The sequence below is a fragment of the Hippoglossus stenolepis genome, chromosome 4 (assembly GCF_022539355.2).
Source record: "Hippoglossus stenolepis isolate QCI-W04-F060 chromosome 4, HSTE1.2, whole genome shotgun sequence".
In the NCBI taxonomy this organism is placed as follows: Eukaryota; Metazoa; Chordata; class Actinopteri; order Pleuronectiformes; family Pleuronectidae; genus Hippoglossus; species Hippoglossus stenolepis.
This window is the reverse complement of record NC_061486.1, coordinates 12,946,414-12,958,593: the sequence shown is the minus strand read 5'-3', so window position 1 is coordinate 12,958,593 and position 12,180 is coordinate 12,946,414. Positions and strand designations below refer to the sequence as shown.

General features: G+C 43.4%; 1 protein-coding gene across 2 annotated transcripts in view; it reads left to right on the top strand.

Annotated features, from left to right (window-relative positions):
* Positions 1-1,760: 1,760 nt before the first annotated feature.
* The window catches only part of kmt2a (lysine (K)-specific methyltransferase 2A), a 37,758-nt gene continuing 27,338 nt past the window's right edge, over positions 1,761-12,180 (top strand). For both annotated transcript variants that reach the window (XM_035153656.2, XM_035153655.2), the window contains exons 1-2: positions 1,761-2,124; positions 12,066-12,138. In XM_035153656.2, coding sequence (XP_035009547.2) covers positions 1,879-2,124; positions 12,066-12,138 — 319 coding nt within the window. In that variant the 5' untranslated portion in view covers positions 1,761-1,878. The remainder of the gene's footprint in view (positions 2,125-12,065; positions 12,139-12,180) is intronic.

Sequence of the window (12,180 nt, the reverse complement as noted above, 5' to 3'; positions counted from 1 at the left end):
GAAGACTTATTTTATTATTATTTTTAATTAATAACAATAATAATAATAATAAGCTTTTATGTATCATTATCACTGACAATGGCGCAATAAGTTTTAATTACAACTAAGAAACCTGCCAAAGCATTTCCCTCTATAACTTTTTCTTTATTACTTAATTATATACTCCAGACAGGAGAAGGGAGTATGCATCACCCTCTTGAAAGATGACATGTTAAGATAAATACAGGATAATTTGTTTGCATTAATGCTATTAAATTCTTAATATCACTGATGAGAGTATTTTGGTATGGATTCTCCGAACTGTAGATGGAGGACTTTGTGAAGGATCTCCTGCATCAGACCCTGATGGGAGAACCTGCTGGATACAGACTTTTTCTCTGTTATTTTGAGAAGTTGTATTTCAAGAAGACCATTTGTGGAGTTAAACTCATATCTGCACCACGTGTTTCCACAGCAGCTTTTTAAAGAAAACCTTTCAAGATAAAAGATGTCTCAAATCACTTACTAATCACTATATACTGCACTTTATAGTGAGTTCGCCGATTTGAAGTTTCTTATACCTATACAGTGCACTCATTGTTTCCCACAATGCATCATGAAAAGTAGTATACAACCGATTGTCACTAACCGAGCAATATATACCATCATGGATTGCACTCGTGGCGGAGAGACAAGAGGAGTGAGAGCAGCAGGATCAGACCGACCTGCCATACAAATGTAAATAGAAGCAGAGCAGCGCATCACAGCACAAAGTGAGGGAAACACCTTTATTTCTACATTTAAAGATGATCATTCAACATGTTTTTTTTTTACCTTAAAGGTTCAGTGTGTAGGTTTTAGGGGAAAGGGATCTATTGGCAGAATACATTGAATTCAAAATAATCCTAGTGATGTTTTAACTAGTGTGTAATAATCTAAATTGTATGAATTGTGTATTCTTTACCCTTTTATATTTACATCAGAGTGGGTCCTCTCTACGGAGGCCGCCATGTTTTTTACAGTAGCCCAGGCTGGACAAACTAAACACCTTTTGAGTTTTTATGACAACTGAAGGCTACCACAGGTTCTCTCTCATGTTTGGAAGGGGAGGGTGAGGTGAGGGGAATTCCGCTGCAACATGCAACTTCACCACTAGATGTCACTAAATTGTACACACTGACCTATACCTACCGATATACCTGACTTACCATAAATACTAAGTGTAAAATAAACATTTACAATTTACTGTGGGATTTTCCCACCGGCCGACGTTGTTGTGGTCTAACGTCAAAATCCTGCGAAAATGACATCATTAGAGTCAGGAAGCTTTTTTTTCATTTTCCCCGATGAGCTCACTACATATAGTGCTGTATATAGCTATAGTTATTGAAGTAGGAAATAGTGAATGAGTGGCTAATTTTGGACACAAAGTGGATAGAGTGGGTTGTGTTGCAGGGGGCACCAGAGAATCATAGGCTTCAGATTTCCTTGCTGCGCCCCTGCTTTAACAGGTATTCACTGCCCTGCCTTTCCAGTTCTACTTGGTCTTGTATCATCTTACACTTTGACTGCCACTTATTAAAAAAACACATCACTTTCCTTGTTGTTCAAACTGCACCGGGAACAACGACCTGGTCCTTTCTACTGATTCAAGTGCGGAGCTCCTTTCCCGGGCAAAGCCCCTGAACCTGATTTGGAATCAGCCATGCAGAGTCTGAATGAGGCCGCTGAGGAAATGCATTGTCGGGGTTTCTTGGGTGCCGCCCCGCAACATGGATAACGACGTGTCGGCCAGTGAGAGCGGAGCGCTGTGGCGGAGGTTGTTTATGTGAGTGCTGGGTTAGGGTTCCGCCCACCGATGTATCTGTGAGCGCAGGGCAGACAGGCAGAGAGTGTAAAATGGCGCACAGCTGTCGGTGGCGGTTCCCCGCTCGGCCCGGAGGGAGCAGCAACTCCGGTACCGGGAGGAGAGCGGGCCGAATCAGGGTTACTGCCTCTCTGCGGAGTGTCTCGGGAGGCCACCCCAACGCAGCTGGGCTCGGACCCGGGTTTGATGCTGCACTACAGGTCTCTTCGGTCATCGGGAGCAACCTGCAGAAATTTCGGGATGTTTTGGGGGAATCGAGCGACTCGAGCAGCGGGGAGGTAAGCACGGGACGGGACGGGAGCAGAGCCGGCGGAGCGTCGGGTGGGACCGCTGCTGGGCTCGGTCCCCCCGGAGAGCTGCTTCTCACAGACCAGGAGCTAACGGTTACTCTCTGACCATCTCTCCCTCAGTGGGGCTGGGAGCAAACTTGTCATTGCCCAGGATGCAGTTAACTTTGAGTTGCTTGTTGTGGCCTTAAACTCCCCGGTAACGTGTCACCGTGTTAACTTCAGGCACCGGCGGGTTCTCACATTTAGGTTCTCAGCGGTTCTACCTGAGAGAAAGTTTCCTCCTCGGTGGAGTGAGGGGGGGGGGGACATGCTACATCCACTCAGTTTGGATGAGCAGCTGCTAGCATCAGTCTGCTAACCGAACCAAAACATTGTGGAGAAATCCTGGTGTTTTCCCGGCAATCACAGCCCACAGCACGGTTACCACACAGCACAGACACCGGTACACCCACTGACTGTCTGTGCTGTGTGTAGCTAAGCCGTTGTAACTGGTTTACTAGTTAGCTCCTTGACATTAGCTTGACGTGAAGCCTTCATATTCATGTCACATTAACGCACAGCAAAAGTTCTCGTCCCGTTTTAGCTTTAATATGATTTCTCCACAGTAAAGTAGTGTTTGAATATGTCTGTTTTATTATAAGGATGTTTGCTCGGAGAGTAGCATCCCGGGACCTTCATGGTAGCGTGTGATGTGTTTGAAAACAAGACATGTCAACTTGAGGGAGGCGAGAGTCTACAATTGTGGTTTGTAACTAGCTAACGTGAACTTAGCGTCCGTCTGTAGCTTCTCTGTGAAAGGGGCTGCTCGTTATTCACTTGATTTGCTCATTACTATCTAATAATCGGTCCTTACAAGCTCCACAGCTCAGTATTTACAGCGTGAACTCAGGAGCTCGCTCTTTTCAGTGAGGTGCCAACCGTCCAGCGAGGCTCGGCTAACGTAGCTTGATGGGTTAGCTCGCAGGCTAGCTGTCTACACCTCACAGCTAAAACCACACCATTATCCCTGCCGACGTTAAGCGGCGTCAAAGTTGCAGGTTCGCCCGGGAGGCTGCTGTGTTCTCCTCCGGCCGAGCACACATCGGGTTAAAGCTTTGTAGCCGGAGTTGGCGGAGCTCGCACACAAAAGTAAATAATTTCCATGGCTGGGTTTTAGTGGTGTGCTAGGGCAGCTACCATGCTACGCATTACGCCACGCTAGCCACTGGGGCTATTGCTGATGCATAGGAAAATGGGAGGGGGACATGTTTTCCCCGTCTCCTCACAGCCACTACGTAGCTTGTACCAAAATAATATCGGGCTGATAATGCTCGGGGGTGACGTCTGGTGCACGGCCACCCGTCCAGAATCGCTCCCCCCGCCGGCGCTGGAGTGCTTGTAAGAGTGTAACGACGGGGTTTGGTGTCTGGATTAGCTTGGTTTCAGCAGAGAAATGAGACTCGGTCGTGACAGTGCGCATGCAGGGCTGGCTACAATAACAACGAGCCCCTTCTTGACGGACCGTGTGATGTGGGGGTGTGTTCGCCTTAGCGAACTACCATCTTCCTTCTCCATGATGAGCAGCACGCGTTCAATGCAGTGGGAGCACGCTGTGTGGGGATGTTTACCACCAGCTCCACTGCTTCCAGTCGCATTTGGTTGGAGTACAGGAGTGTTTGCACACACGCTACTTTGACGTTTAGCTGCGTTTTTTTTTTGTTTTTATTCTGAACTTGAAAAATGCATGGATCTTGAATACATTTTTGAATGCTGATATTTGGGAGATTATAAAAAATCCTCACAGTGTTGCAGTTACATTTGGCTGAATATTGGAAAAATATATAATTATCATATATCATATTAACATCTTTATTTCACAGTATTCTAGAGAAACATACGTTTTACAACACCATGAGTCCATGTGGCCGTTCAGAGTGCAGCAGTGTTTGGGATGTGTGGAGGAATAAGAGGTCCCTGTAAAACCTAAATAGAATGGAAGATGTGCATAAACCATGATGACTCAATTGATTTTACAGTGCAATATATTTTAAATCAATGCTTTATAATTTTCTGGAGAAACACACGTTTTACTTGAAATGTAAGTTTTGTTTTCAAATAGCTTTTTGAGCTCTTCCCACCCCCTTTCTGAAAGACTGAAAGCTGTGAGTATACCAGTGATCGGGGTGTGTAGACACAGGCTGGTCTATAAAATTAATTTGCAGGTTGAATCATATAAAGATTTTGGAGATAGCATGGTGTTACATGTAACAATACATTCCCTCTTCCCTGGCTCCAGTGAATGAGAAGATAGCAGTGTCTGGACTTGTACAGACAGGACTGGACCAATAAACCCCCCTTGGCACCTGAAGCCTGTGGAAGATGCGGACACAGCGTGGGGATTTAATAGAGAAGCAGTGTAGTGCCTGTCTGGCCAGAACGGGGCAGGATTGTTCAGTGTCACACTGCAGCCTGCTGAGCTTACGGGGCGACCCTGAACTGTGTGCCAGCCTGACACTTGGTCACCCCTCCTTCCTCCATCCAAGCAGAAAAACCCAAATCCACTTCAGACACACACAACGCCATCTGAGAGGCAGAGCAACTTTTCTTCTGACAGCTGCCACTTTGGAATGGATCACTAAGCCTATTGGGGTGGCTCAAAAGGGTTCTTGTCGGCCGTTGCTGCCCTAATGAAGGCATTTGTTAGCTTTATGTGTGTAGGGAATTCATTTTCCTGATCCGGCCAAATTGTTTATTGCTTGTTTTGATGCTGAATTTAGTCCATGTTGACTTTTTTTTGTAAACGTGTGATCTTATCACCCCCCACAACCTCACTGTCCAGCTAATCAGGCTTAGCATAATTTTCCCTTTTTGTCCTTGCTCCATTATATCATGCCTCCTGCTGCATCTATCCATCCCCCATATTATTATCAATGTTTAATCATTCATACAAAAGTGCAGCTGAATAGATGTATCAACCTAAATGTCTCTTTGCCTCACTGATTTGAGAGAAATGGTGTATTTGAGCGGAAGGGGTTTCAGTCCAGCAGGTGTTTGGCCTATTTAAATCGAAGACAACCCCCCCCACCCCACCCGCTTACCCATCCCAGAGACAGCGTGTGGATTGGAGCAGGAAGCTTTGTGTCTGCTTTTATTCTAGCTCTCACAAAGTGCAGGCAGCTGAAAGAGCACAGGCAGGGATATCAAAGGGTGTGGGGCGACACCCCTCCTCCCAACGGGACAACGCTGGGAGGAGAATTAGTCACAGACCCTCCCATCCATGGCTTTATACTACTACAGCAGGCGGGCAAGGAGCTTTCACCTCTGCTTTAGGAGTTGCCTGACTGGGAGAAAGGCGACAATTGTGTCGTCTTACTCTTTGTGTGTGTGTGTGTGTGTGTGTGTGTGTGTGTGTGTGTGTGTGTGTGTGTGTGTGTGTGTGTGTGTGTGTGTGTGTGTGTGTGTGTGTGTGTGTGTGTGTGTGTGTGTGTGTGTGTGTGTGTGTGTGTGGGGGTAGGGGTGTCCCTCAGACTTTATGTCCCTTATTGCACTCAGAAGTGGGCATGCCTTCTTTGTCTTTATTTTGATTAGAACTTCAATTCAAGCAGCCTACTTGGGTGGGTAGGAGGGGGTGTGTGTCTATGGATGCCAGCCAGCCTGTGTGTGTGTGTTCAAGACAGACACCATACACACATGCCAATCTGTCTGTTTGTCTTTGTCCATTGACTGTTCATGTCTCCCTACGTGCGAGGTGTAGGAAGAGGAGGCACCTTTCCCTGGAAAGTGTTTGTTTTGGTTTGTGTTACTGTCGAACAAATGTGAAAACAGTTGCACTTAGTGTTTGGACACTTGAAAAAACAAATGTCCACCTTTTGCTTGGGGGCTGACAGGGGTTACAAAACAGTCCCACCACAGGGTAATTCATTCTGGTGGAAGAAACAAGATGTTTTAAGCAGTGACTCATAGTAGATTTTAAACATTCTTTCATATTAATCATGTTCACTGCTTTGTATAATTAATAGCAGTAGTTGGCACAATTCTTGGAATTCCTCTTTGGCCTTTTTGAAGAGATATGTCATCAAAGGGCCATATAGGAGTATGAGCTCATCTTCAATTTATATTCCAGGAAAGGATGATGCATAGTGTCTCTACAGTAAATGTAAGCTTCTTGGAATGTGTCAAGAAAATGTGTGTTTTTTTCTCAGAGTAGTAAGGAGGAATAACCTCTTAAGAGCATCACAGTGACTGACAGGGTCCTGACCTGACAAATTAAACATTTATTTGACATCCTTCCACTCAGTCTGAGCCAAACTCCTACCACTCTTTTCCTCCTCATTATTCATACAGATGATTTTTTATCTTTAAATGGATAACGTCTGACTTAAAGTTTCTCAGCTTGCCTAGTCATTGTGATTATAATGCATTTGTTAGCAAGATTTGTTTGAAATATTGATGATTTATAAATGTTGGCTTATGTTAATTTTGCATTTATTGAAATATGTGGGAGAGTATTGTGTTGGAGTGTGTGGGGTAGTTAGGTAGCTGAGATGAGACACTTGTTCTCATACCAACAGTTTCTTGCGTTTCAATTTAACTTGTCATTAAACCATTTTTGTGGTATCTTTTGTTTCTGGCTTAGGAAAAAATTGAATTTCCAATTTCACCTCCTTTCTTCCTTTTTTAACTCCAAATCTTAACTGTATTTCTTTTGACTTCCAGAATAAACTTAACTAGGTGCAATATAGTGCAATACCTAATTAACATAGGTAAGAAAGTATAATGGAAACTGAGTTTGCTGGTATTGATAAGCAGTAGTAAGTCTATCTGGTAACAGATTCTTATTGGTTTGTTCTAACAAAAAGTCAGAACAAACTTCTACACTGAGCCTTTGTCCAACTATCCATCTACCAATGTACCCAATGTCATTTTTTTGCTATTTAATATTTCATGAATGATAATATTATATTTGAAGGAGCAAGGTTGACTGGGGGCTATACAAGTATTTTCTTAGTGAATTTGTTTATTTTCCTAATGTTTTCACATGTCTGTAGGTTTGTTTATTTTTCAATAGGGTTTGGTGTATCTACTAAATCTGAGTGTTTACAGTGGAGCATCACAATTGATGATGTGTGTTTACTAAGCTTCTACACTAATAATCATTAGCAAGAATCACTGATAATCATCATTATCATTAGCAATGTAGCGTAGAAAACATTCAGCTGGTGCTAAGCATCGCTGTGTTCAAATACAAATGTGCTGGTAGCAGTTGTATCATCTGATGTCAATTAACTTGATGGCAGCTCTAAATGAAACATGGCTGTTTGTCAGTTTGTGTGATCTCTGCAAGCCACTATCTTGTCAAAGATAGATTTGTGAGAGAAGAACCACCACTCTACAACCACAACCATTCTACAAGCATGGGTGAACTGTGTGTTTCTCTACTTCCAATGAATTTAACAGAGTGAGACGTCTTAGCGTTTTGTATCACGTCACTGCTGACGACACTGTTCTCCAAGATGAACTTTCATTCATCTCATCTTACATACACATATTTTTTAAAACCATGTTCCTCAGTATTTGGATGAATAAGCTCATAAAAACAGGGTGTGTGGGAACAGCTAGTCTACTGTTATTTCGATGTGTCAGATACACTGGGAATTTGATCAAAATGTAGGTGCCATCATTTGAAGTACAGAATTGTTATGTTCAGACTCGATATTAAAGGTTCGGTGTGTAGGAGTTAGTGACATCTAGTGGTGAAGTTGCATGTTGCAGCTGAATACCCCTCACTTACTTTACTTACGTTTTGGGCTACTGTAAGAAACATAGCGTCCTCTGTAGAGAGGACCCACTTCCAATGTAAAAGGGCCCATTCTAAGGTAAAGAAAACAATTAGATGATTACACATGAGTTAAAACATCACTAGGATTATTTTATATTCAATATCCAGCAAATAGATCCCTTTTACACACTGAACCTTTAAAAGACTTGTGAAAATAAACTTGTGCAGGAAACAACTTGTCATAAATGATAAGTAATTAGTATATTTTTCTATATTATAGCAGGGACAATGGAATTGTAATGTGTGTGTACATTTGTGTTTGTGGCAGGGTCTGTCCGGTTGTTGGTTGGATTGGGCTAAAGGGACACAATGGTGTTGTCCATTGGCCCAACCCTATTTGTCAGTAGGATGAGGCAAAAGTACTTGGTAGAGGGATGGGGCATGGGCCAGGGAAGAACCTGCTAAGTTTTGCTCCCGATTTAGTTAAGGGGGTTTCCGTAACATTGGGAAATGAGGAACATTTGTATGGAAGTAAAAGTCCGACATTTTCAATATAGCCTTGGCAGAGGTGTGCTCTAGTTTTGTCTGCTCATACACTTTCAAAAAGTTATGGGCTTATTGTGATTAATTACAGCTTTTATGAGCTCCTGCAGGTTAAAGCTGTGTGCATTAACTCTAAGTAATGAAGACTAATGTAGGTGATTAAATATAATCTATGTTAAAGGTAGTCTGAGAAACCATAGTGAAGAAAAGACTTGTGTAGATGAAAGCCTGGTTTATATCCTGCCCAGGAAACTGGTCCCTTATCTGCAACCCGTCGTCTGGGATCAGTTTGATTTCTGCTAAACGCTGTCTTGATTGTCAGTGAAAGTCCCCTTTGCTTTTCAGTTTGAGAGGTTTACCTCAAACCAAATTTATGTTCTTCTCATAACTGTCAGGGACAGTCCCCTGCACCTCTTGGGACTAATGATGCTGTTGCCTCAATGATTCAGATCAGTTTCCTTTTCTTTTATCTTTTATCTTTGGATTTCATATCCAGTCATTTATGTATTGATCATTTACATGAGATGTGACAGAGCAGCAGGAAGTCAAACTGCTCAGGATCTCGTGGTGAGAGCGACAGCAGGAGAAGAACTAGAACATTTGTGTTCAAAAACATTCTTGTACAATTTTTAAGCAGAAGAGATAAAAAAGAAAAGGGAAACTCAGATCTTTTCAGTAACTTTTTATCCCTTGCATGTTGCAACAAAAGGCAGTGCATGAACCTCACCTTGCTAGTCTACTACAGTGTTTGTTTACTTCTTGATGGTACCTCCGTTTGCCTGCCCTACTATTGAGCTCATGGTGAGCCTTGTGTTTCACATGCTGCTGCTTAGTGCTCAGTAGTCAGTGGGTGGGAAGCAAGTGAGCGAGCAGTGAGTGACTGAATATGTGTTTGGGAGCATGGCATGGAGCAAGGGGGAGGAAGGGGGTGCCTTGTCGTGTGTGGGAGGCCCGTTTAGATTGGGATTTGGCAAGCGGCTGCAGGAGCATGTTGAAACCCCAAACCCTTTTCATCCTCTGCTCCCGGGAGACTGCCGCGCTCCCTCTGTTGTTGATGGTACATGTGGTCAAAATGCTGCTTCCTTGTCTCTTTCTTCTCTCCTCCTCTCCCTCCTCCCACAGACCTCCTCCTTTCTTTGCTCTGCTTTGCTTGCTTGCTTGCTTCGCCTGTGCTCCCCTCCCCCGCAAACCTCACTCCTGTGCTCCGCTTGTTTACATCTCGCTGTGCAGTTCATGCGCAGGTTTTTCTCCTCTCTCTATATGTGTGAAGTGTTTGTGTGGCTGACAGCATCGGGCGGTGCGTGTGCACATGTTCGAGTGTGCATGTGCAGCATGAACCTGCACAGTCCGCTCTGTGCACTCTCCCCTACTAAAGCGTGTTGTGATGTCATTGACTGCAACTCACACTATAGCAGCGAGTCAGAGGTGTGTGTTGGTACTCCGCCCCCCTCTGCTCCGCAACAACACCAACCAGGAGCAGAAGCTATCTCAGAGAGGAGAGGATGCTGGTATTACAGTGAGGAAGGGATGTAAGAGGAAAAGGATGCTCAGCTGCACTATGAGGAGTGGAGGATGCTCAGGTTTATATTTCATACCAGGATAAACAGCATTGTTGACTATCTGTTGTTGTTTATATTGTGATTTTGAACAAATAAAGGAGACTTTGGTAGCACACATCAGGATGTGTGAAATTCTTGGCTGGTGCAAATCAGTTCTCATGTAATTGTGTGCGCACACTTGGTTAGCAGCTGCTCTACAAACTGGGCCAACGAGACCTCGACTGTATCCCTGCATGCTGCTATAAATAAACATGATGAAATGACATACTCACCTCGACTCTTAAACACACACACACCCTGATTGGAAGAAGTAGTGACACACACTGAATTCTCAAGATGTTAATCATCCTCTGATAATTTCAGTGTTGTACTGAGAGCACGAGAGGATTATTTTTTTTCTGTTTTTACAGTGTATTACATTTACTCGCTCATTTCTTGAACCACCACAGATAACATGTCAAAGTTGGTAATTCAGTGAGAGGAATAACACTCACTCAATTGCCAGGTGCATTATGTCTGCTTGCATTTGTTCCTGGAATATAGTATGTTTTTGCTGTGCACGAACATGCCACAACATTCATTATAGTCTGGTTTATCTGCCATATAAGGTTCACAAATGCTTTTTGATGCATTATCAGTCCCAGTGCCTTGTGCATAGATGAAGACTTGTTTTTTATGTCATGGACCAAGAGATGAAAAAAGAGAAACAATTCCGCTTTTAAGAAGTCGATGTCAGATGTCGATGTCTCTTTAAGGCCCCCTCCGAATAAAGCTCAGTCTGCTCTGATTGGCGGGCTGTCACACTCTGGAGTGACTGGTAAACCACTTCCACCATATGTAGGAAATGTTCACCTTCGCTCTTCCTTTAACTGGCTTTGTTAAGGGCATACATTATGCAAACTGGGGCCATCTGACATCATGATGCTGTAGAAGTATTGGCTAGACTACTGAGGTGTGTTTTCTTTGGAGGAGCCAACTTTACTGTGGACTTTGGGAATTTTAATCTTTTACATACACAAAACTTTAAACCTCAATAGATGAAAAATTGAAAAAAAGCACAATGTGTCTCCTTTAAGTGTGATAAGCTCCATCTGAGATGCTCTGAAATGCTTACTGCGTAAATTATATATCACCATAGGAAGGCAACAACATGGCCTTGTGCACCACAAGACCTCATAACATCACACATCTTGTGTGATGGAGCTGTTTGATGAGCTTTTTAAACTCACAGGGCTGCTCGTACAGTTGTAGACTTAAAGGGATAGTTCACCCAGATATGAAAATACACTCATTATCTACTCACCACTATGCCGATGGAGGGGTGGGTGAAGTGTTTGAGTCCACAAAACACGTCTGGAGTCTCAGGGGTAAACAGTGGTACAGAAGAATCCAATACAATTGAAGTCAATGGTGAGTCCTCCCTCAGACATAATAAAACAACAGGAAAAAACATAACAATGCCTCCATACTGCTCATGTGGTGTCATCCAAGTGTCTGCAAACCCCGACATTCATGTTCGTTTGGAAACAATGTCATTTATATTTCACCCACCCACTCCATTGGCATAGTGGTGAGTAGATCGTGAGTGAATTTTCCTTTTTGGGTGAACTATCCCTTTAAGGCCTCTTTGTTTTGTCTGTGTCCGGGCTCTCTGTCTGACTGTACATCTATGAGCAACCACTCTTAGAATATAACATTTCCTTCAGGGAGCAGGAATGCGGGGCGATGTGTTAGTCACCCAGTAAGATGTGGATGTTAGCAATTCAATCTCAGTTGTGGTTTGAGACTTCTCTGGCTACAGACATGTCACCCTGAAAACCAAAGAACAGGAAAGCACAGTGTGAGCCAGCAAGCGAAAGTGATTGAGCATTTCATAGCCTCGAAGCTATATTTCTTATCTGAGGCCTACTTCTGAACTGATATTAGTGTTGCACATTTAGGCCAACTGACAATTATGTAGCATGATCGAAGTTGTACATTTGTCCAACCATTGCTTCTATGCTGTGTTTTATCATTACATAAATTGTATGTTCACAAAGGATTTAATAGCTTTTCCCTTTTTCTTGTAGGAAGAAGCATTTGGAGGATTTGGGATGGTTGCCGAGCAGAAAAGAGTACAGTGTGCTTCAACAACCTCTTCAGGTAAAGTAACTCCCTGCTGGCCTATCAGAGACCTTGCAGTTG